Source organism: Cynocephalus volans, chromosome 9 (assembly GCF_027409185.1).
Source record: "Cynocephalus volans isolate mCynVol1 chromosome 9, mCynVol1.pri, whole genome shotgun sequence".
NCBI classification, from domain to species: Eukaryota; Metazoa; Chordata; class Mammalia; order Dermoptera; family Cynocephalidae; genus Cynocephalus; species Cynocephalus volans.
The window spans coordinates 123,032,347-123,057,380 of NC_084468.1; the positions used below are offsets into that span (position 1 = coordinate 123,032,347).

The following is a 25,034-nucleotide window of genomic DNA, read 5'->3' on the forward strand; positions in this document are numbered from 1 at the left end:
AAGTTGTTTTTTGTTTTATATGTATATAAAAGTTAAGGTTAAGAAACTGGCCACATTTTGAGACCAAAACATGGTTTCCAGTAGATACAATCTTCTTAATTAAATTTCTGAAGAGAAATCACAGAGTTCAAGGAAATTCCAGAATTTGACTCCTACGGCCTTATTTACGACCCAGGTGAAGGGAGAGGGCAATTGAGTCAGCAGCTTAGAAAACCTGTTTTAGTTTCAGATTTTTCTACTGGGAAATATCTTACTCAACTACCATCTTCCAGGGAGGGTTAAAGAAGAGCAATTTGAAAACTGCAAAATATATGAAAATTTAAAAGCAAAACTACTGCACACATTGTTTAATTATTCATGATGCAAAGAATGCTATAGATCGAATTCAGGATCTGGAAAGAGATAATAAAAAACCAAGGGTAAAAATGGCTCCTATGACTTGGAAAAATTTTAGATCATCGATGAAATGCCATTTTCAAAAAGTTTTACTGCCAGCTGTCAACGAGATGTATTTGTGAAAGGGGTCCTGTTCAGTACCTAGTCTGATGTTGCCCACTGGAGCAGTTCTCTCTAGTATCCTAGCCAGATATTCTTCGGCTTCTAAGATTTGAGGATTTCCGGTGATGGGGAGTTCAAGAAGTCACGATATTAAACTTGAAGCCAGCTCTAGAGAAGTCAGTGGCCCTGAACTCTCCACTACCGCAAAGCGACTCATAAGGTCTGGTCGTCAACCCTGTATTGTATGGCCTCAACAATGAAATAAAAACACACACTTCCACCTTCAGAGGCTCCTCTGTCCGTGCAAATATGTCACTTCGGATCTGGCTATCTTTTCAGGCTCATTTTAAGCAAACGTTCACCAAAACACCGAAACTCCAGCCAGCAGTCCCATTTAATCGGCCAAGTTCTCTCACGCTTTTCAGACTTCCTCTCCAGATATGTTCACAAATCCCCACTGTGGTGAAGCCTTTCCTATTTTCCCCTCCGCCTCTGCTTCTTAATTAGGTACTTCGTCCACGATCACCTACAGTGCTTCCTACACCAGCAGTTTACCACTTCAGGCCCAAACTATGATCACACAGTCTGGGAGAGTCTACCCAACGAACGAAAGGCAGATGTCGCAGGAAGGAGCATAAAGGCTATTTTTGATGAGGAGGCCATCACAACCGTACTGCTACTCTTCTGTGGCTACCCGGGCCCCCCGAGCTCTGCACTGAAAGGATGGGCGGAGCTTGTCCCGACTCTCCCGTCTCTGCAGGCAGGCCAGCTTCCAGGTTTCCCGGCAAGCTCTAGGACAGAGGAGGTGGGAAAAGGAGGTCACCGCGCCTGCGTGCTAGGAGCTGTGACCCGGGTGGGAAAGCCCTCCGCGTCCGCCATTTTGGCTGCCTCTGTCGGTCCGTTCAGTTACCACGTGAACCGCCGACGGAGACCCGTAGGGGGGAGGCGGCGGCAGCGTTAAGTGAGAAAGGAAAAAAGACAACGAGGAGAAGGAGGTGTCCGGGTAGCGCGACACGGCGACGCCCGAGGCCTAGTGGTGGCGGTGGATCGGGGTATTCAAGGCTGAAGCAGCCAGGGAACGGCAGTGGCGGCGGTCGGACAAACAGACTGACCGAGCCGGGTGGTGGCGGGAGCAGCGGGAGGAGCCGGAACGATGCCGGCCGTGAGCCTCCCGCCCAAGGAGAACGCGCTCTTCAAGCGGATCTTGGTAAGTGTGAGGCTCCAGGCAGGCAGTGGAGAGGATTTAGCCGGTAACCGGGCCTGTCACCCCTAACCGCGGCCCGGCGGGCACTGAGCCACCCCCTCCCGGGACCCCGCCCTCGTAGTCAGGCAGCATGCACTTCTTCGTCCTATCCCTTTGGTTCCCACTTCGGCCTGCGCGCTAGGGACCTGAGGCTTCCCCCCTCCCGTCCTTACACTTCAGAGGCCCTGGTTCCGGACTAGGCCCCAACATCCCGACTTCTAGACTGCCGGGTCTCATTCTCCTCGAACGAACGGAGGGGAGGCCCGGCCTTCAACACGGGCAGGAGTCGTAGCCGGGGTTGGTGCGGTAACCCCGCCGGTAGTGTACTACCTTGGAAGGTGGCACCCCTGGAAGGAACAGGTGGTGCGGATGCAGCACGGCCCATTCATTGCCTAAGTGCGGTTCTCCTATCGTCCGTCCCTCTATCGTCCTCCCCTCTTTGGATTCACCTGTCCCCGTCCGGCCGGGGTCACTGCATGACCTAGGGGGAGTGCATGAAGGAGGTTGTTCAGTGGAAGAAAGGAAGCTTTCCAAACGACTACCCCCTTTTGTCGCATACTTGAGTTTCAGGTCCTCCATCTCCCTGTTCCCTCCTTTCTGAAGTTGGGAAGAAGCATTTATTTCTTAGTTTCCGAGCGGGAAACAGCCCCACCCCATCACCCTCTTCGGGAGGTGGGGCCCATTGCGAGGGGGCGGTCCGGTAGGAAGTGAAAAGTTAGAGCCTTTAGTGGAGACGTTCTAGACGCAGACTTGTCTTATACATCAAAGTGTATTAATACTGATGCAAAAACTTAATAGAGAAAAGAGAACATAAGAACTTTTGAGATGGATCTTGTTGACGCTAGCTCAAACTCACTTATTTCCTGTATTTCAAATGTGTGCAGTTTGCTTTTTTTTTTTAAACCATAATGCATTGATGTTTATAGGGACCATTTACATTGTAAGGTATGTCCTGTAGCCTTGGCGCCATAATCAATACATTGTAGCACATTTTTTGTTTAGCATTTAGTGTGTGCGTTGTCCTTTCACATAAACATTTCTTTATGTACGAATTAACTGTATTTGCCAAAGTTAAGATATTTAAATTTGCGGGTGTGTTAGCCTTTTCTCTTGCAATTATAATTTCACTTGTTTAAAAAATAGAAGGACTCCGGTGATCCAGTTTTCCTAGAAATAATCATCCAGGTTGCACTAACTTTAATTTTACAGAAATATCCATATGCCCTACAGATTTAGTCAATTCATGTTGAAAAACATTAGAAAGTCACACCCAATACCACATAACTCTTAGTTACCCTGAAATCCTTACTGGTGTTTTGTTTTGAGACTAATTGGAGTGTAGGTGGGTCTATAGCATAGTTTTAGGGGAACAATTATTTTAAAACCTTAAGACTAATTGGTAGGCATGGTAGGCAGGACTGTAACATAGTTTTAGGATATACCCCTACCACCCCCCGCCGCCATTCTTTATTTTGAAAAAAAAAATCAAGCTGGAAAGTTGAGAGGCGAGTGCAAGGAACACTCATAAACCCTCTACCTAAATTTGTTATTTATTTTCTTTTAAAATCTTGGTGTATCTAAATTTAATATTTAGCATTTTGTCATATATGCCTTCTCTCTCTTCAATATATGGGACAATTAAAGGTAAGTTACCAGGAGATGGGCAGTTAGCTCACTCGAAGAACAAGGTGTTTAGATCCCAAGCTCAAGGGTTCAGATCCCTGTACTAGCCAGCTGCCAAAAAAAAAAAGTAAATTGCAGACATAATATTCCATCCCCAAAAGTTCAAAGTTCAGGTATCTCCTAAGAATAAGGACATTGTCCTGTATAACCATCAGACCTTTTTTTTTAAAGAAAAAAAGATGACCAGTAAGGGGATCTCAACCCTTGACTTGGTGTTGTCAGCACCACGCTCTCCCAAGTGAGCTAACTGGCCATCCCTATGTAGGGATCTGAACCTGTGGCCTTGGTGTTACCAGCACCACACTCTCCCAAGTGAGCCATGGGCCAACCCTAACCATCAGACCATTAACAGTCATTCCCTAACATTGTCTTATATGCACTTCAAATTCACATTTTCCCAGTTGTTAGCACTTGTTTAAAAAATCAAGCTTTATTTTCAGATAACTGTAGATTCACACATAGTTTAAGAAATAACATAGAGCTATCCCTTGTACCCTTTACTTAAGTTTCCCCAACACTAATGCCTTGCAAAACTATTCATTATCTTAACATCGATACAATCTACAGATCTTATTTAGATTTCCCCAGTTTTATTTGTACTCATTTGTGTATGTGTGTATTAGTTCTATCCAGTGTTGTCACAGGTGTAAATTCCAGCACTACAATTCAGATATAGAACAGTTCCATCAGCACAAAGGATTCTTCTGTTGCCCTTTTAGAACCACATCCCCCCAACTCCCTCCTGTCAGCTTCTGGCAACCACTACTTATCTGTTCTCTATTTGTATAATTTTGTCATTTCAAGAATGTTTACTAAAAAGAATCACCCAATATATAACTTTTTGGCTTTGGCCTTTTTTTATGCAGCAGAATTCCTTTGAAATTCATCCAGGTTTTTGCTTTTATCAGGTTTTTGCTTTTATCAGTAGTTTGTTCCTTTTTATTGCTGACTACTATTCCATGATATAGATGTACCATAGTTTGTTTAACTGTTTATAGAATAGCAATTTTTGGTTAAGCATCTTAAACTTTTTTTTTTTTTTTTTTTTTGGTAATAGTGATAGTAGGGCATAACCTTTAAGTTCATTGCTAAAGTTACGGTACTAAAGGGTTTATTGTGATAAGGTATAGATGAGAGAAATGTGAAAATCACTAAATGAAAGAAAAGTGAAGAAGATAAAATGCCATTGTTCTCTTGCATTAGAATGAAGGAAATATTACCAACCAAAAAAATAGGTAGTATTGTTTTTCAAAATTACTTTTGCTTCCTCTGCTTTGATATGTTAGCTCTTTTATTTTTAAGCTTTTTTTGCCCTGTCTGATAATGTATAAGTTGGGTATACTCTGATGCTTTGTAATCAAATGTTGCTAGGTTGGTAACTGTTGTTATGTCTCTCCAGCAGTATTTAGTTTTTGAGCTGCTTTATTGTACCATACTTGTTTATCGTAAACTTATACAGGAAATGAAGTTACTTTGTATTTTTTAAAAGTTTGAAACCTCCATTTCAAAATAATGAAATAGGTTTTCTCATTAGTTTTCCAGTGGAAACTTGGTTTACACATCAGTTTGCAAAAATTTCGGTTTCTGCAGTGGATTTGCCTGACTTGATCTAGTTTAGTTGATATCTAAAATTCAATTTGTTGCATATTTGGCAACAAAAATATAGGTGGTCAAAATGTCTGCATAATTTTTTTGTGTATAATTTGTCTAGAGAAAGGGGAGAATGAATTCAATGTGATATATATTATGCAGGAGTTTAGTTTAAAGAAGAATTATGTGCAAGAAGCTTTTAAAAATTTTTTTAAAACACACTGTTTTAACTTCTTTGGAAAAGTAAGTCATAAGAAAACTGTGGGCTTTGTCTACTTTTAATGTTTTTTTGTTTATCTAAATAGTTTGAGGGAATTATCAAAGCTCACTTTCTTAGGATGTAGGTTAAGGATAGGAAAAATGAGGTTGCCAGGGTAGAACAAAATCCACACCTTTTTAGACTTAAGCTTACTTGGAAAATTTGGACATACCTTGATGCCTTTTAATCAAGAGGTTTAGTTGGTTGCTGTTGCTGCTGTTTCCTTTTATCTTCTCTCTTGTTCTTCAGATGTTAACGTGCGTTATGAGGTGGAAAAAATCTAAGTTGGAAATACTTAAAATGTTGTATGTCATTAATGAATGTAGTTTTGGACTTTAGCCTGAATGATTTATGTTGTTATTTATAAGTCTAAAGGACAGAATTTTCCTTTCCTAGAAAAGTAAGTGGTAAGAGAAGTTAGCATAGCATGGTGATAATACTTGTGATTTACTGAAAACCTACCATTTACCAGGCTCTGTCCTAGGTGCTTTAGAGTAACACTGCACAGTAGAATTTTCTGTGATGATGGAAATGTTGTATATCTGCTCTAATATCGTAGCCATTGGCCACATGTAGCTATTGCACACTTGAAATATGGCTAGTGTGACTGAGAACTGAATTTTTAATTAAGTTTAAATAGCCTCATGTGGTTAATGGATGCCATTTTGGACACAGTGCACTTTTTAGAGTCTTTTCATAATTCTCAAAACTTTTCAAGGTGAGACATTTTTATTAAGTAAACAGACTGAGAATAAGTTTAACAGTTACTGTTAGAGTGAGAATCAGACTTTGGGCTTTTTTTTTCAGGGCACTTAATCTCACCTGCTTAGTTTGTAACTATTTTAGTGAAGGGTGAAGAGGAAGAGAGAGTTGGAGTTCTTTGTTAGGCAAAGGAGTTATAGTAATTGTTAAGTGGCTGCACATATTGTAGACAAATTATTTTATATGATTTTTTGCCTATGGAAAAATTGCTGTTTCTACTGGTTAATGATACTTGGGTTAGCTTTAGTTGCTGATGAAATTCAGATTAGGAGTTGTTAACAAGTAGATTTCATATGCACATGAAAGATGAGCTGCTTTAAATTAAATTTCTATATGACAAAATTCTAGTTTTGCAACTGAGTGTGGACAGTAACTTTGAAATTGGGTTTAATATACTTTTGCTTGTACGGCATGTGTTTAGAATATTAACAAAAAAAAAAAAATGGAAACAAAGTTTTACCTGCTGTGATGTTCCTTTTCTGCAGTATGTGGTAGGTGATCTAATGTTTAAACTAGAATAAACTTAGTATACCAGAAAACAAAATGCAATTTTGCTGTAAGTACTGAATACTATATATTCTTATAGAAATCACAAAATAATTATTTTTAAAGTCTGTAAAAATCTAGTGAGAAGTAAAAACCTTTTGGTAATGTGATAAATTCACTGTTTGCTTACTTTTAAATTTCTACTCTAAATCCTTAAGGGAATAAAGTGTAGTATGAATAAACAAATATGTTTATTTTAATTTTTTTTTTTTTTTTAAATTTTATTTTGTCGATATACATTGTAGCTGATTAATGCTCCCCATCACCAAAACCTCCCTCCCTTCTCCCTCCCCCCCCTCCCCCCAACAATGTCCTTTCTGTTTGTTTGTTGTATCAACTTCAAATAATTGTGGTTGTTATATCTTCTTCCTCCCCGCCCCCCGGTTTGTGTGTGTATGTGTGTATGTGTGTGTGTGAATTTATATATTAATTTTTAGCTCCCTCCAATAAGTGAGAACATGTGGTATTTCTCTTTCTGTGCCTGACTTGTTTCACTTAATATAATTCTCTCAAGGTCCATCCATGTTGTTGCAAATGGCAGTATTTCATTCGTTTTTATAGCTGAGTAGTATTCCATTGTGTAGATGTACCACATTTTCCGTATCCACTCATCCGATGATGGGCATTTGGGCTGGTTCCAACTCTTGGCTATTGTAAAGAGTGCTGCGATGAACATTGGGGAACAGGTATACCTTCGACTTGATGATTTCCATTCCTCTGGGTATATTCCCAACAGTGGGATGGCTGGGTCGTATGGTAGATCTATTTGCAGTTGTTTAAGGAACCTCCATACCATTTTCCATAGAGGCTGCACCATTTCAAATATGTTTATTTTAAATTGATAAAGCATTGGCTGGCCAGTTAGCTCAGTTGGTTGGATTGTGGCGTTATAACATCAAGGTCAAGGGTTTGGATCCCCTCACTGGCCAGTGTCCAAAATAATAATAATAATAGTAATAATAATTGATAAAGCATATCTTTTTAAAATGCTATATTGTGTTAGAAACCCGAAATGTTTCTTTTGAGTCAAGAGAGTCAGTCAAAAACACTTCTTTGTCTAGATTATTTGAGGCAATAGGATAGTCTGGTTAAAAAAAGAATGACCACAGGTTGGTTTTCAATAGTAGACAACACTATATTTTCAGAAAAGCAGACAAAAGCTTAATAGGGAACTGAATTTAATGTTTCATTCTGTAGATATTTCAAAGCCTTGCAGTCCTTCTGGGTCATTATTGCACACAAACTAGTTTTTTCATGATAATAGAATTGCCATCTCTTTGAAGCACTGGTTAAAGTTCACTTTCCAGGGAGGCCGACATGGTGCCTCTGTGATTGGAGGATTGGAGAGCTACTGACCAACTAGCCTCAGCTGAAGGGATCTCTCTACTTAGTGTGCATTCTTATGTTCTTTAATATTTGTGCTTCTGACAGTACAGTCCTGACAAAGCATTGATTCAGATATATTTTCTTTGTTCATAAAAGTGTTTTTGGACATAAAAAGCTAGGTCATATAAAGGATCATATGCAAAGGAATGTTCAGAATTTTCTCCCCCAGATACCTGTGTGGCATACTTCTTTAATTTCTTTTGGGACTCTCCTCAGGTGTGCTCTAAGTGTAATATAGAGGCCTTTATTGCCAGGAGTCTTCCTCAATCTTATTTTCTTATTTCTTGCTTTCTTCCTTGCTTTATTTTTCTGCAGTATCATTTATCACCATCTGACATATAATTGTTTGTCTGTTTATCACATGTCTTCCACAATTAAAATGTAGGTTTTATGAGGATAGGGATTTTGTTCTGTTAATAGCTAGCTGTATTCACATTGATTAAAATCATGTACTGCAGTAGATGCTTAGTAATATTTGTTGCATGAAATGAGTGTTAAAACAGTGATTACAGGGCAAGGGAGAGATCTTTGGATTGTGTGTGTGTGTGTAAATATTTTTGGAGAAGGAAGTTAACCTGGGCCTTGGCATTGTAGAGTTCATTTTTATATGAGGTAATTATAGGATATCAGGTAGAGCTTGTATCATCCGGTAAGAACTTGGAGCTTTCATTTATGAATGAATCATAGTATTAATTTGGTCCTTATATGACTAGTATGATCCTTTATATGGCCTTTCTCTAATCATAAAAGCATAATAAGAGGAAAAGTTTATTGTTTCTTTCTTAGTTGTTTTAGCGTTGGAGGAAAAATGGTATCAGGATTAAATGAGTTTGTTGTGAGAAGCCTCCTGAATTGGAATCTCCAGATGGTAAGGCTCAGTTTTATGATATTTCATAAAGCTCTCCAACTGATTCTGTTGGAGATAGTCAGGGTTGACGATCACTATATATGATATTATTACACAGAAATATAAAATGTTAGAAGGAAAAAATTTGTCGGTTTGAGTTGTTTTATGAGTGTTTCTCAGAAAATTTAAAAATCAAGTTAAATTCTTGGAATTTGGAAGGTATGCTGGGAAGCTGGTGGGAGAGTCACTTAACTAATCAGTGAGCTTAGCCGCTCATCAGCATTCATATCTAAGTACAATTTTGCTCTCTGTTTACAGGTAATATCTCTTGTTGAAAAGAGAAAACTTAGATTCTTAGTGAAAGATGGTTCTGGAAAGAATGTCAGTTGCCAGTTCTGATGGTGAAAAACGGAAGTGGAGAGTTTTAAAGAGTGATTGTTCTTAGTATAAATATTATGGTGTGGAGGGAATTATATTCTGTGGTTGTATTCTTAACTTTTGAGAATTTCCCTGGTATGTCAGCTGTACACTTAAACATCTAAGCTGTTTTATGAAGCATGCTGTACAAACTTGTATTAAAGTTGTAACTTAAAAAAAAACTAGTCTAACTTGTTGCATATGGTTTTTGCCTCCTAGGTAAGGTACGAATTATATTGTTCACTACTTAATATTATATTAAAACAATTCCTTAAAATTGTAATTTAATAAAGCAATCTTTTTTTTTTTTTTTTTCTATTTAAAAATAAAATAAAGGGCTGGCTGGTTAGCTCAGTTGGTTAGAGTGTGGTGCTGATAACACAAAGGTCCAGGGTTCAATCTCTGTACCGGTCAGCCAAAAAACAAACAAATAAACAAAAATAAAAGTAAAATAAAAATTGCAGCATAAAAATAAGCGATAGAGACGTTAATGTTTTTATTATTTAATACGCTCTACTTTACTGAAATTTTATTTGGTTGGTATAATATGAACAAATATTCAGTTGAGACAATTTGGAATTTCTATTAAAACCTCCTAGGGAAACTATGATCCTATTTGAAGCCAGTAAAAATTTTAATCTTAAAGATTCCATTTGATTTTATTACAGAGGCTATTGTTTAAACATTCCTGTGTGGCATCTGTAAGAGTTGTTTTATCTGACTACATAAAAGGAGAAATGAAAGTTTGCTTTTAAAAATATAGACTAGGAAAAAAAAAAAGCCTAGGCTTAGGATTGGTTGTCTTACTTCTACACATGGTTGCTGTTCCAATTAAAAAACTTTTTCCCCCCTAACACATTATACTTAAAATGGCACTGTTATTTTTCAGAGATCTCATTTGTTATTACAAGATCGTTTTTGATTATCAGTGCTTGAGAACTAAGTCAGAATCTTTATGAAGGGGGAAATGAAACAAACTAGTATTTATTGAACATATATATATATATATATATATATTTTTTTTTTTTTTTTCAAAGGGGATCTTAACCCTTGACTTGGTGTGGTCAGCACCACGCTCACCCAGTGAGCGAACCGGCCATCCGTATATGGGATCCGAACCCGGGGCCTTGGTGTTATTAGCACCGCACTCTCCCGAGTGAGCCACGGGCCGGCCCCTGAACATATATTTTGAGCCAGATTTTATGCTAGGCTTTTTACATGTTAGCTGATAGAAACCTTGCGATACTCCTTTAAGGAAATTATAATAAGTACAGCCAACACTTATGACTACATTGTTAAAATTATACTTCTAATTACTTTATATTTGGCAGTTCTGCTGTATCAGGACATATAGATTCCTAAAAGTGACTGCATTGTGCAAAATCATGTAATAAAAACCACAGGGCATATGAGAAAAAATGGTGTTGGGCAGATTAAAAACAAAGAACTTAAAAAAATGGTAGAACAGTTTTACGTATGTTAAATGGTTAACAAATACATTAATACTACGGTGTAAACACTGCACTTTTCCCTGGAAAAGACCTGCAGCTTGCTTGTGGAGATGGGCATCTGAAGGGTTGCGGTTTGAATTTTTGTGAGGTGGTGGAGGAAAGGTTATGTGAAATCTGAGGTAAGGTAACATCAGAGGTGGATAAGTGTGGCTCACAACCACTGAGCCAAGGTGAACCGAGGTAGCTGGTAGATGTTTGAGGTGTGTGCGTGTGTGTTGTGCATGTCCACGAGACTTGTTTCAGCTGGGTGCTATTTTCTGTGTTCATCGTGTTTCTGGCAGACAAATCTCACAGAAGCAAACGTGAAATTTGAAATGCTCAGAATGTTCCCTAATATATCAATTGTGTTGGAGCAACTGTGTGTTTTTTAAAACAAGCATTATCTAACTTAGTGTGGTAGAGATCACATAGCCTATGTTTGGGTAGCTCTGAAGTGTGGCTGTTTAATAAGCCAGAGCCCTGGTCTTCTTGCATCTAGAACCTGACTGAGATAGTGTCACATTCTTTGTCTTCTTAGTTGCCACTGCCACTGAATGATAGCCAAGGAGATTTAAACTTTCAACTTTTTCTTTGTTAGGGAAGCATTTTATATAGGCTGATTCATTCTAATTTTGTGGGGAGACTAAGTAACACTTTAAAACCATGGAAATAAACTATTACACGTTTCTTCAATTTGTGTTTTGAAAAATTTTTTTGCTCAGTGGAGGAAGCCTGATATGGAAAGAACAATAGATTCAGAGCTGGAAAGCCTAGGTCTGAATCCTGGCTTGGCTTTGTTTTATCACTTGCCCTCCTTAAGACTCAGTTGGCAAATCTGAGTAACGAGAGAAAAACAATACTTTTCTAACCTGCCTCATAGATTAGGTAATCAGACATGTATGAAAGTGCCTGGTAAATGGTACTATAAAGTAGGTACTTTAACTTTTAACTAAAACCTTAACTTTTTCAGTGAATTGATCTCATCTTTGTCTTATGTTATACAGATAGCCCTAAGTCGAAAATGTATTTAATATACTTAACCTATCCAGCATCATAGCTTAGCCTAGCCTACCTGAAAGGTGCTCAGAATACTTTAGCCTACAGTTGGGCAAAACCACATGGCAGCATAGTATACTACAGAGTATTGGTTGTTTACCCTTTACCCTTTTGATCATGTGACTGACTAGGAGCTGTAGTTTTCTGCTGTGGCCCAGCATCACGAGAGAGTATTGTTCAGCATATCGCTAGACTGGGTAGAGAACAAAATTCAAAACTTGAAGCATGGTTTCTAGTGAATGTGTGTCGCTTTTGAATCATCGTTAAGATCAAAAATCTTAAGTTGAACCATTGTAAGTTGGTGCTTATTGTGTGTCTTGTATTCTGTTTAATATTTTTATTTGCTTTGTTTTTGTTATTTTTTGGAATAAAGGTTTATATTTTTGTTAGTTACTTTTATATTTATACCTTTAAAAATACTCTTAGTTCCTTTTTCCTTATTTAGGCTTCTGCTGTTTGGTTTGTCAGCTTTAAATAAAAGCTGTTGAGTATTATTTTCTTATGTGTGAGGCAATGAATGATTTTATCCTACTTTCCTTTTTTTCCTGTGACTTTTTTTCTTTTTCCTTTGACTTTTTAAAGCTATTTCTTTGTAAGAGCATGCCGTTTTACATACTATTCTTCTATCTTCATCAACACCTTTGTTTTAGAGTTAGTTTTATAATTAAATATAATGAATGTGTATTAGTAGACTCCCCCCTCCCCAATTGTTTCTTGGTTGGATAAAGGTCATCATCTAGTAGATTCCTCAGGAATGCTTGTGGACATATTTCTTAAGTTATCACATATTTAAGCTGTTTTCCTATATCCCTGATATTTGAAGGACAGGTTGGCTAGATACAACATCTTATATTCACGTCCTCTTATGTTTCTTGAAAGTTTGCCCTGCTGTTATTTTGCTTGCATGTTGCTGATGCCAACCTGATTTTATTTCCTTTGTAGATGACTTGGTCTTTCTTCTTAGTGATCCAAGGGTTTTTTCTTTATCTGTAAAATTGAATTGTTTTACTAGGATGTGTCTCTATCAACACTCCGGGGTAAATTTTAGATTAAGATGCTTTGAGTATTAGTTCTTTTCTTTTGTTTCATTCTTCAGGGATCTTTGCCTATTGCATCTTCTTTGCCTCTCTTCTATATCTATTACTTTTCTTTGATTTCTTTCACCTCTATTTCTTTTTCATGTACTTAAGAACATTTCTATTTTCTTTTTTGGGTGGCTGGCCAGTGCAGAGGTCTAACCCTGTAACCTTGGTGTTATAAGGCTGCACTCTAACCAACTGAGCTAACAAGCCAGCCCTCTATTTTTTTTGCCTCTTTCTATCATATCTATCTTTCCTCTGTTGTGGCTAGGGTTTTTGGTGTGTTTTCATCCACCAAAAAGTTTTTCACTTTTTATTCCTTATAAGTAGGTTGGAATGGATGCTGGTTCCTTTTTTCTGTTCAGATCATTGTGCTAATTTTACTGGACCAACAGTATAGGTGATTTTATTTTTTGGATGGCGTTTGGGTGGCTTGTTCAAGAGCACTCTCATTTGTTGCTGCAGTGAAATGCAGTTTTTAAAAATAATCCTCCCGTCTAGTTTCAGTAGGGCTTTTATCTTTTGGTCACTTCCATCTTCCCTTCACCATCAAGCTCCAAGTGACACCTCCTCCTTCTAAGGTGCCTCCCTCTGTCTCAGAAGCTGTGCCTTGCTAAAACTGTAACCTTTGGTCTCACAGACTTTCTAAGTGTCCTTTTTTTTTTTTGGCATCTGGCTGGTAATGGGGATCTGAACCCATGACCTTGGTGTTATAAGGCTGCATTCTAACCAAGTGAGCTAATAACTGGCCAGCCCCTCTAAGTCTCTGCTTTTTGACTCCCCAGTAGCCATTGCTCTCACTATCTTGTCTCAGATCTGCTTGCAGTACTTCTTACATAGGACCCTGTCCTTTTGAGGGTGAATTCTAGGAAACACGTGGATTTAGTCACCACTAGGACCCTGCTTTATTGCTCTTCTTGGACAGTTCTTATTGGAGCTTCTGGACTCAGATGCTTATGCACTTAGATGTAAATTGGAGTTTTTGGTTATCTCCTCACCTTATAATGCTGTGGGGTCAGCTATAGGTGATTTTATTTGCTCTGTTTCTTGGCTTGTATGGTTTTTAATGAGGATTTGTGAAATGTTTAGAAATTAGGGGATAGCTATTATCCTACAGGGACTTCATCTTTGTTTTTATGTGTTATGCTTGAAAATAATAGTGCTTGCTTGAAAATAATGTTGCAATTCGGGTTTTATTAATTGAATACTTGGTTATACTTTTTCTGTGTCTCCATGGCCACCCTATTGTTCTCTTCAAACTCTTCTGGAAGTGTTTATCATTGAAATAATTATGAGGTTCTATTATATAGCTGACTCTCAATCGTATGTATATACCTTGAGTTTTGCAGAATTCTACTTATATTAAGCAGGAATCGTAAATCCCCCTTCAACTTCCTTTTTTCAAGTGACATAATTTAATGCTGCAAATGAAAAGAAAGTAAGATACAATCTGGCACATTTTATGATGCACTAACAAGAGTATAGTATCCAGAAAGCAGATGGTGATTGTCACACTAATTTCTGCTGCTAATAAGACTGTATCTGTAACTTTCACTTTTCGGTCCAAAACTTCTAGAGATATAGACCAGTACTTCACAAAAATATCGTAAAAGTCCCAGAGACCTTTTTTGTTTGGTTTATTCAGAGACTGTGTACTTGTTACTTTTTAAATGTTAAGATGCCTTTTGTTATGTGAAATACTAATGACCTATTTTAAAAAATGGTTTATTTGGAAAAATAAAAATTTAGCAACTCCATTTCAGTTTCCCAATTTGTTTTTTGAAACATTACTAGTTTTTTGTTTGTTTGTTTGTTTTGGCGGCTGGCCAATAAGGGGATCCAAACCCTTGACCTTGGTGTTATCAACACGGCCGCGCTCGCTCTAACCGACTGAGCCAACTGGCCAGCCTTCTACTTTTTTAAAATATAAAAATGTGGGAGCAATATTGTATCAACCTCCGGGTGTTCCAGAATGTTAAGGGATTTAAAACTTTCATATAAGGATACAAAATTGTGTTATTTCTTTTTGTTTGTTTGTTTTAGCGGCTGGTCAGTAGGGTGATCTGAACCCTTGACCATGGTGTTTTAACACCACACTCTAATCCAACCTGATTTTTGATTACAATGAAGAGTGGTTAAATCAAGCTAATTAACTTATTCATCACCTCAGATAGTTAACAATTTTGTGATAAGAACATTTGAAATTTACTCTCAGTGAAATTTAAATGTGCAGCTCTCAGTTATTAGCGGTATTCACCATGCTGCATATTGACCTAAAAAAAATTTAAAAATCATACTTATTCCTTCTAAGTGAGGCTTTGTACCCTTTGACTATCATCTCCCCATTCCTCCCAGCACCCCGTACTCTGGTAACCACATTTCTGCTCTCTGCTTCCATGAATTCAACTGTTTCAGATTTCACATGTAAGTGAGAACATGCAGTTTTTGTCTTTCTGTGTTTGGCTTATTTCACTTAGCATAGTATTCTCCAATTCCATTCATTAATTTTCTTTTTAACTTTTTAGTAATGGAAAATTTCAAACATATAAAAATAAAGAGAATAATGTAATGAACATAACTCCTAGCATTGACAGTTATCAACTTTTGGTTCATTCTTTTTAATTTATGACCTCTGCCCCCTGAATTATGTTGAAGAAATCCCAGGCATCATCTCAACATGACTGACTTTTAAAGCCAAGTTTGACTTATCATTCACATTAATTTGAAGCTGCATTCTTTTTAATCAGTTTTGAGGAATGAAAATGTGTTTTTTGCATTAGTTGAAGGAAAATGATGGAAAGGTATCTTTAATACTAAAGAAAATCATTGTGTAGTTTTAATGCCACATCTAAATTGTATGTATTTCATTTAAGTTTTTTGTGTCACTATCTTCTATTGATGTAGATAGCCTAGTTTCCTTGTTTGCCGCATCAGAATCTGCACTTTTGAGGAAGTGTTTTTTTCTATTAACTAAGATTTGGAAAAGGATGATGAGCTAACCTTCTGCAGTAGATCACCTCATATAGTTTTCTCTGGGCTTTTCACAGCTTTCCCAACTATTTATGTAAGCAGTCAACTGTTTTGGAGATTTCTTAACCCCTTTCACATTCTTAGTAGTGACATTAGAGATTATTTTTTTCTAGAAAGATCAATGGAATGATTCTCAATATTGTTATGTTTCTTAACATTGTGGGTTCCAGATGCCATGATTTCATAGTACCATAGTGCTTCAGCTAAGCCGTGGTGCTGATGGACTGTGGCCGATCCCTGAGAGCATCCCCTTCTGGGATTCCTCTAATATAGGTGCCTAAAGCTCAGTTCATTTTTTAAATCCCATTTTTCTTTTTGGATAAATATTATTGATCTATCTTCAGTACACTGATTTTTCCTGTTATGTTCATTTTTCTGTTGAGCCTATATAGTGAATCCCTCTTCCCCCAAAAAAGTATTTCAGAGAGTTCACTATTCAAAGTATTCACTATAAAAATGCTTCCGCAAGCATTTTTATAGTAACTAATATAAAGTATTAATTCACCTCTGCATGGACATCAATTGATTGTCTTTTCCCAGACAAGTTGAGATTTTCCTGTTTGAATATTATTTTATCAGACCATGGGTCTTATTTAAATACTGTAGAGAATGTTTATAATTTTGTTTTAGCAGATCTGGTTAGGTTCAAGCTGCAAGTCCCAACTCCTCCTGTGGGGTATTCTAATACCAGTTCATTTTTCAAAATCTTTGCAGTCCTATTTGTATCTGTCCCTAGTATGTGCCACCCCATAGCCAGTCTGGTACCTGGGCAGTGTGTCTGTTAGTTCAGTTTTCAGAGTCTTTGGTGATGTTAATAAAGATCAAGTCCATATTATGTGCATTTGCGGGTGAACCCAGGAGTTCATAAACAATTTTGTGGAGTTGTTTTCCCCAGTTCTTTTTCTCTGTGATCTTTCTGAATGTTTCCCCAGGGTGCCTCTTTTCATCAGCTGGCTGGAGATCTGGGGCTTCAGTTATTCAACTGTGCTGTGTACTGGTTTCACTGATTTCCTCTACTTTAGTTTTTTCTATTTAATGGTGCACTTGGGAGAGTGCGGCGCTGGGAGCGCAGCGACGCTCCCGGCGCGGGTTCGGATCCTATATAGGAATGGCCAGTGCACTCACTGGCTGAGTACCGGTCACGAAAAAAGACAAAAAATAAATAAATAAATAAATAATTGATTCTGTTCTTACATTTATTACTTCCTTCTGTTTACTTTGGGTTTACTATGCTCTTATTTTTCTAATTTCTTAAGGTGGAAGCTGAGATAATAATTTTAGACTTTTTGTGATACAGACTTTTTTCTGACTGCTTTTATAAGTTTTCTTTTATTCTTACTTTTCAGCAATTGGATTGTGATGTACCTCTCGTTTTTTTATTTGTTTTTTGTTCGTCCTGTGGGGTTTGTTGAGATTCTTGGTTCTGTTGGTTCAGTTTTCATGAAATTTGGCAATTTTAAATATTTTTCCCATTTTGATCATTCTGTCCTCTTCTGGTACTCTGGTTACATGTGTCTATTAGACCATTAGACCACTCAGTGTTGTTCCACAGGTCATTGAGATTCTATTCTCTCTTTCTGTCATTTTACTCTTTCAGCTTTCATTTTGGATGGTTTCTATTACTGTGTTTTCAAGTTTGCTGCCACCTTTTTAAGTTCTCTGCCTTGTTTTTATATTTCACTGCAGTGGCTTCAAGTTCACAAAAGTTAACTTTTCATTTTAGGTGTTTTTCTATTCTAGAATTTCCATTTTTTTTATTGATATTTCTTATTTGTTTTCTGATTGTATTCATGTTTTTCTTTAAATCCTTTAATGTTACATAATAGTAACTTGTTTTAAAGTCTTTGCTACTTTCATCATTTTTATTTCTGAGTCTGTTTCTGTTGATTGGTTTCTTTCCCCTATAGGTCATGGGTCACAGTTTTCACCCGCTTCACATTTCTAGTAATCCACCTCCCCCACCCCCATAATTTTGAGTATTATGGGCAATAGGATATTGAATGCCTGGAACCTGTTGCCTTTCTTAATAGTTTTGTTTTGGCAGACAGTTAATTTGCTTGCTCATCAGCTTGTTCTTTTCAAGGCTTATATTTAAGTTTTAATAAAAGTGGGTTTAGATTAGCCTTACTGGGTTTCTGCTGAATCCTGGGGTGTTTACTAAAGTCACTTAACTGGATGTTTGGAACTCAAATGTCTGCCAGCCATGTGCTAATACCAATAGTTGTTAGCCTCATGCTACTTGGTAGTTTTTCTTTGCCCAGCTTCAGTAGACTCTTGCCATGTTCTGCTCAGCTTAGTATTTGACCAAAGATTATTATGCAGATTCTTGAAGCATCCCTGTACAATTCTCTCTGGTACCCTTCCTCATAAATTGCAATGATTCCTGCAGTTATTAACTCTGATATCTGCTTAGATCATTGATACTGCCAGGCTGTGTTTGGGTTCTCCCTCCGCATTCTGCAGTTTGGAAAATGCCTCTAGGCAGAAACCGGGATTTTCTTGGGATTTACCTTGCTTGTCTTCTGAGACCACAGTTCTGCGTTGTGTTGGCTTTTGTCCAAGCTGAAAACGGTTATTTGATATATGCTTTTCAGTTTTATACTTGGCCTGAAGTGGTGTCAATTATTTGTATATTTGGAAGCAAAAGTCATGGAGTGTATGGTGCCAGAATTTAGCACATTGGATTTTATTATCTGATAGAACAATTCAGCCTGTTTAATTATATTCTATTTTGCTTCATTGTTTCTGTAGCACAGTGTTAATATTTTAAACTTTAATTGCTGGTGAAAGACAATAGCCTATAGTGTTGTTGTATTGCTGAAACTATTATGTTTAGTTTTGAACTAACATATGTTCATGTTATAAGCAGAAGGATGAACAAAGTACTATGGCTTTCATTCCTTACTAAGGGAAATCCTTATTCACAATTTCAAAATTTCACAAACTCTCCAAACACAAGAGTCAGATAAGAGAATGCAGACTTGTATTTTTATTTAATGCAGTGATTGTGCTGGAGAGGACTAAATATGTTGATTGTGTTATTTCACAAAACCTGTTTTAAAAGAATTGAATATGAAACATTTGCTCAAAGTATATATGTAGTACTAGGGGTCTTCAAAAAGTTTTTGGAAGGATTCATATTATCTTTTAACTTTTCTGTGAATTTTTTGAAGTGCCCTCGTGTTTTGCATCTCTTTTGTAAGTTCCTAAAAACTTAATTTAAGTCTACTGGCTTGATTAAGAAGACAGCATTAAGAATCTTATCATGATATCTATCCTCCCATATTGTTCTGTAGAATGAACTTCAGTGGTGGTATTAAATGGAATATTTTTTTTTAAACAAACAAATAAACCTATTCTTTTAAGTTAACTTTTAACCATTTTTAAGTGTGGAGTTCAGTGATGTTAAGTACATTGATATTGTTGTATGCCCATAAGCACCATCCATCTCCAGAATTCTTTTCATTGTGCAAAACTGAAACTCTACACTCATTAAACAATAACTCTTATTCCCCTCTATCCCCAGCCCCTGACAACTGCCATTATACTTGTCTCTATGGTTTTGATTACTCTAAGAATATCATATAAGTGAAATCATTCAGTATTTTTCTTTTTGTGACTGCCTTATTTCACTTAACACCCTCAAGGTTTATCTGTGTTGTAGCTTATTGCAGAATTTCCTTCCTTTTTAAAGGCTGAGTAATATTCCCTTGCATGTATGTATATACCACTTTTATCCATCAGTAGATACTTATGTTCCTTCCATTTTTTAGCTATTGTGAATGATGCTAACCATGAACATAGGTGTGCAAATAACTCTTTAAGACCCTGCTTTCAATTCTTTTGGGTTATACCCAGAAGTGGAATTGCTGGATAGTATTGTAATTCTTTTTAAATTTTTCGAAGAACTGTGCCATACTGTTTTCCACAGCAGTTGGTACCATTTTACATTATCACCACAGTGCACAGGGTTCCAATTTCTCTGCGTCCTTGCTAACACTATTTCCTGGGTTTTGTTGGTTTAACAATAGCCATCCTAATGGGTGCAATGCGATAGTTTTGATTTGCATTTGTCTAATGGCGCGTGGTATTTAACACCTTTTCATGTGCTTATTGGCTACTTGTATATCTTCTATAAAGATGTCTATTCAAGTTCTTTGCCCATTTTTGAATTGTTTTTGTTGTTGTTGAGTTTTAGGAGTTCTTTTTATATTCTAGGTATTAATCTGTTATAAGTTATATGATTTGTAAGAATTTTCTCCCATTCTGTGTGTTGCCTTTTTACTCTGTTGATGGTGTCTTGATGCACAAAATTTAAAAATTTTTGGGAAGTCCACTTTATTTCATGTTTTGCTGCTTGTGCCATTGGTGTCATATCTAAGAAATCATTGTCAAATTCAGTGTTGTGAAGCTTTTGCCCTACATTTTCTTCTAACCAGCTGAGCTAACCAGCCAGTTCCTCTTTTAGGTATTTCTAAGCATGCTTTTTTTTTTTTTTTTTTCCTTTCTTTCTTCTTTTTCTTTTATTTTTTATTATTTTAATTTAATTTTAGGCTGGCCGGTTTAGGGGATCGAACCCTGGACCTTGGTGTTGTCAGCACCATGCTCTAACCAACTGAGCTAACCAGGCACCCCCTTTTTAGATATTTCTAGCTAGAAGATCATATCATCTGTGAACAGAGATAATGTTACCTCTTCCTTTCCAGTTTGGATGCTTTTTAATTATTTGTTTCTTTTCTTTCTTTTTCTTTTTTTGTTTTTGCTTAATGGCTCTGGCTAGGACTTTAGTACTATGTTAAGTGGAAGTGGCATTGCGGAAATACATTTCACTTGGTCATGATGTATAATCCTTTTAATATGATGTTTAATTTGGTTTGCTAGTATTTTGTTGAGGATTTTTCATTTTCTGTTATATTTTAAGAGTGCTTTTATAAGATTTTATTTTAATTAGATAAAACCTGTGTTAAAGCTGAATTATACATACATCTGACCTTCTATATAATATAGCTTTATGGGGGAAAGGGAAGCTATCAAATGAAATATGATGTATTATTTTTTATTTTTCTTATCAACCTTTATTTGCTGTGAGAGTTTATCATCAGGCAAGGACAGAAGCTTTAAGGGAAATTTCTAGGATTTCCCATAAGTTGAGTATTGTTTCTTTTTTCTTTGTGAGAGAAGTTCTCTCCTTTGTAGTAAGTGACTTGCTATAGAAGCAGTGTTTTTAGGAAAAAAAAGATATTGAGATCCATTTACTTAAATGTGTACTGATTCTTGATGAGAAGTGAATTATTAGTAGTTACTTGGAGAGATATGTTAGTTTGAATTATTTTTACAGATTACATTGACAGGAAATAATTAGGGTAATGGCATTGAGTATAATTTCAATATGGAAGACTGCCCAATTTCATTAATTGGGAAAATAGTAATCATTAGGATATGCAACCTAATTACTGTTCTTAACAGCTATAAAATAAAGTGCTATAGTATAATCTTGTCTCATTCAAAGAAGGGGTCTGGCAAACTCAGTTATTTGGAGAGATTATCCAGTGGGTTAATCTTGCGTGTATGTTCATTTTTCTAATTTTATCTTTAGCATTTTTATTGTACATTTGATTATAAAACTGAATAAGCAAGGAAACAAGGTGAAATAGTTGAATTTATTGATTAGAAGATCTATTAAAAGATTAAAACTCTTGGCTTTAATAACCTTTACACTAATGACATTTAATAACATTTCTGTATGTGATGGAAAGAGCTCTCAACCAGGAGTCAGAGGGCCTAGATAGTAGTCTAAGTTTTGTCACTAACAGTTATGTAATTTCAGGCAAATTGCTTGTTTTCTAAATTTTACCTGTACAATAAGGATTGAACCTTTTGTGCTTAGTTTACAGGATTATCATGAAGATTAAATGAGATGTTAGTGTGAAATCCCTTTGAAAAATGTGGTGCTGTAAACAAATGTAATGTATTTCCGTTCAGACCATGAAAAAACAACTGGAATCCTGAATATTTTAAGTTCAACTATACAAAATAAAGTCACATTGTTCATGTCAAGTAAGAATATCAATGTCTGTATTTTTATATGCAAGTATGAATTGTATTTGCACAAGTTCATATTTATACTGTAGAATAATAGACTGTTCTGTAAGTTTTGGATTAAAACTTTTCATTAAAAAAATCTATGTTTAATAGTAATTGTCTCTGCAATGGGATTTTGTGTTAATCTTTTTCTTTTCTTTTTTTCTTAAAGCTGTCTACAATGGCTAATATTACTTTTTTTTAGTAGTTTTATGTTATTAAAAAACACATTAAGAAAAAAAATGTTCTGGGCACTGTAGTAGAGAGGTAGTTATTAATGGTTAAGGGAATGGCTCTGGATCCAGATTGTCTTGGTTCCGATTTTTTCCCCATCGCTTAATAGCTGTGTGATGTTGGCCAAATTATATAACCTCCCTGGAATTCAGTTATCTCACATAAAATGAGGATAATAAGACTACCTGCATCATACCAATGCTAAGATTGAATGGTTTTTCCTGTTAAGCACTTAGCATAGTTCCTGGCACTCAGTAAATGCTCTGTAAGCATTAGCTATTATTATTACTAAGTGTTTTACATGCCTTTTTCTGATTCTTTATCTCCATGATTTAAGGGTTCTTTTTGATACTCAGCAAGGTACTACATAAGATTACGTAACTAGTTTTATTGTCTGGAGTCAGTGTTTAATACCAGAGCTATTTGGTTACAAAGGCAGTGTTTTTCACTCTTTAAGTAAAATTTTCAGTTCATAATGTTTCTATTCTGTTGCATAAAAATTACCTTGAAATGTAATGCTAGGATTATGAAACAGTGATGATGTTATGATTTGTGTAGTTTAACAGAGAAGACCTAGACTCCTTTTGTATCATGTTTACCATATTGGCTTTGGTAGATTTAAGCCTTTGGCATAAAAGCCATTGATACAAAGTCAGTTAAAAGACTTTTGATAACTTAATGAGGGTACTTCAAAAAGTTCATGAAAAAAATTCACATTGTCTTTTAATTCTATTTTCCATGAAATTTTAAAAGTATCCTTGTACTTGCATTAATTCAGGTATGTCATTAATTTTAGTGGTCCTTTTTGTCATTTTCAGTTTTTTGTAATCTTATTAATAAATCCTGTTCCCATTAGTGTGAACTGTTGAACAGTATTTTTTAAAAATCAAGTTTATTAAGGAATACTTTTCATATTATAAAATTCCTTCCGGCAAAATTTTCCAGAGTGATTGAACCAATTTTTTGCTCCTATGTTCAGTAGCTTCACAACTTCAACAACAGTTGATATTGTCTGATTTAATTAATGGTGTTGTATGTGTGATGTAATTATGCATCTTTTAGTGTATTTATTGGCTATTAGGTTGTGGATATAAGATCTTTGTTGAACATATTTATTGTAAATGTCTTCTATCTGGCTGTACTAGTCTTTTTCTGTTGCTTGTAACAGAATACCTGAAACTGGATAATTTCTAATGAAAGAGGTTTATTTCTTATAGTTTGGGGGCTAGGAAGTCCAAAGTCCTAGGAACACATCTGGCGAGGACCTTCTTGGTGTGAACTCTACAGAGTTCACGTACGAGAGAGTACACATGGCGAGAATGGGCTGAGGGAGAGAACTAACCTGCTCACTGGCTCTCATAAAGCATCAGAACCATGCCCATGACCACCCAGTAAGCCATAAATGGATTAATCCATTCATGAGAGCACGGTTCTCATGATCCAATAACCTCTTAAATGCCCCACCTTTCAGATATCGTAATTGGATTTTCCATCCTCTTAACACTGTTACAATAGAAATTAAGTTTCAGTACACCAACTTTTGAAGGACACATTTGACCCATAGTACTGCCTTCCCATTTTTGGACCTTATGTTGAATGTTTAAAATTTCCTGTTTAAGGGATCTTGTCTACCCTAGTGTAATGAAGATATTTTTCTATGTTTTCTTCATTTTAACTTTCACATTTAATTCTGCTATGCCTTTAGAATTTTTTTTTTCCTTTGGCAGCTGGCTGGTACAAGGATCAAACCCTGGACCTTGGTGTTATCGACACTGCGTTCTAACCAACTGAGCTAACTGGCCAACCCTGCCAATTTATTTTTTCTAATTTATCTCTTCTCTCTATGCTTCAGTTTGGGTAGTTTCTATTTTTGCAATTTGTTTTTCTTCTGATGTGTCATCAACTGCTTTCACCAGATAATCTTATCTGGTGAAATTTCATTTTAAATATTGTATTTTCATCTCTATAAGTTCTGTTTGGTTCTTTCTTATGTTTGTTTCTCTCTTCATATGTTTATGCACATTTGTAATAGTTTTGACTTCCTTATCTGATAATTCCATCACTTTTCTCCTAATTCTCCTGGTGATGGGTCATATTTTTCTGCTTAGCTTGTCTAGGAATTTTCCATTGAATGTTATACCTTATGGATATTACATTATTTTACTGGATTTAACTGTCTTGGAGTGTTGGGCTTTATTGTGGTAGACACTGAGGTACTTGTATATCATTCTGATCCTTTTGCAGCTCTGTTAGGATGTGTCTAGAGTAATACTTGCTCTAGGGCTAGTTTATGTCTAATACCTACTGAGTTCTGCAGCTGTTCATTGACACTCCATTCTGGCTAGTTGTGACTTTTAGCACCATGTAGGCCCTGAGAATTGTTGAACTTACTGCCTCCTTGTTGTTCTTTGTCTGGCCTCCTGAAGTTTCACCCTACTTGTGCAGGATTTAGTACTCAACAGTTTTCAGCAACAGACACATGGGGACCCTGTGCAGACTTCTGGACTTCTTTTTCTGGGTAGTTCCATCATTTTCAGTACTCTTCCTTGCAGAGTACCACAACCTCATTGAACATCACTCTTTGTCTCTTAACTCTGTGGACTTCCGTAGCCTGCTTGGGATCCTTCTTCCTGTGCTGTGATCTAGAAATTACTTCCGTGTGTAAAGCAGTGTCATTTCTAGAGCCTATAGTTTCTTTCACTCTCTCATGGTTCACAATCTTGCACTGCTTGTTGAATAATTTCATATATTTTGTCCAGTTTTGTTTATGGTGGAAGGGCAAGTTTGGCTTTATTTACTCCAACATGACAAAAGTGGAAGTCACCTATCTACA

At 36.4% G+C, this 25,034-nt stretch overlaps 1 protein-coding gene and 1 non-coding gene across 4 annotated transcripts in view; one reads left to right on the forward strand and one right to left on the reverse strand.

The window, feature by feature from the left end:
- The first annotated feature begins 1,362 nt into the window (after window positions 1-1,362).
- NAA15 (N-alpha-acetyltransferase 15, NatA auxiliary subunit) overlaps window positions 1,363-25,034 on the forward strand; it is a 74,045-nt gene continuing 50,373 nt past the window's right edge. The window contains exon 1 of one of the 3 annotated variants that reach the window (XM_063107808.1): window positions 1,363-1,705. In XM_063107808.1, coding sequence (XP_062963878.1) covers window positions 1,652-1,705 — 54 coding nt within the window. In that variant the 5' untranslated portion in view covers window positions 1,363-1,651. Of the gene's footprint in view, window positions 1,706-8,729; window positions 8,836-25,034 lie in introns of those variants that run through there. The other 2 variants (XM_063107807.1, XM_063107806.1) reach the window with 2 other exon arrangements.
- On the reverse strand, window positions 20,442-20,516 carry TRNAV-GAC (transfer RNA valine (anticodon GAC)). Its single transcript has one exon. It is a non-coding gene; the product is annotated as a tRNA-Val (tRNA).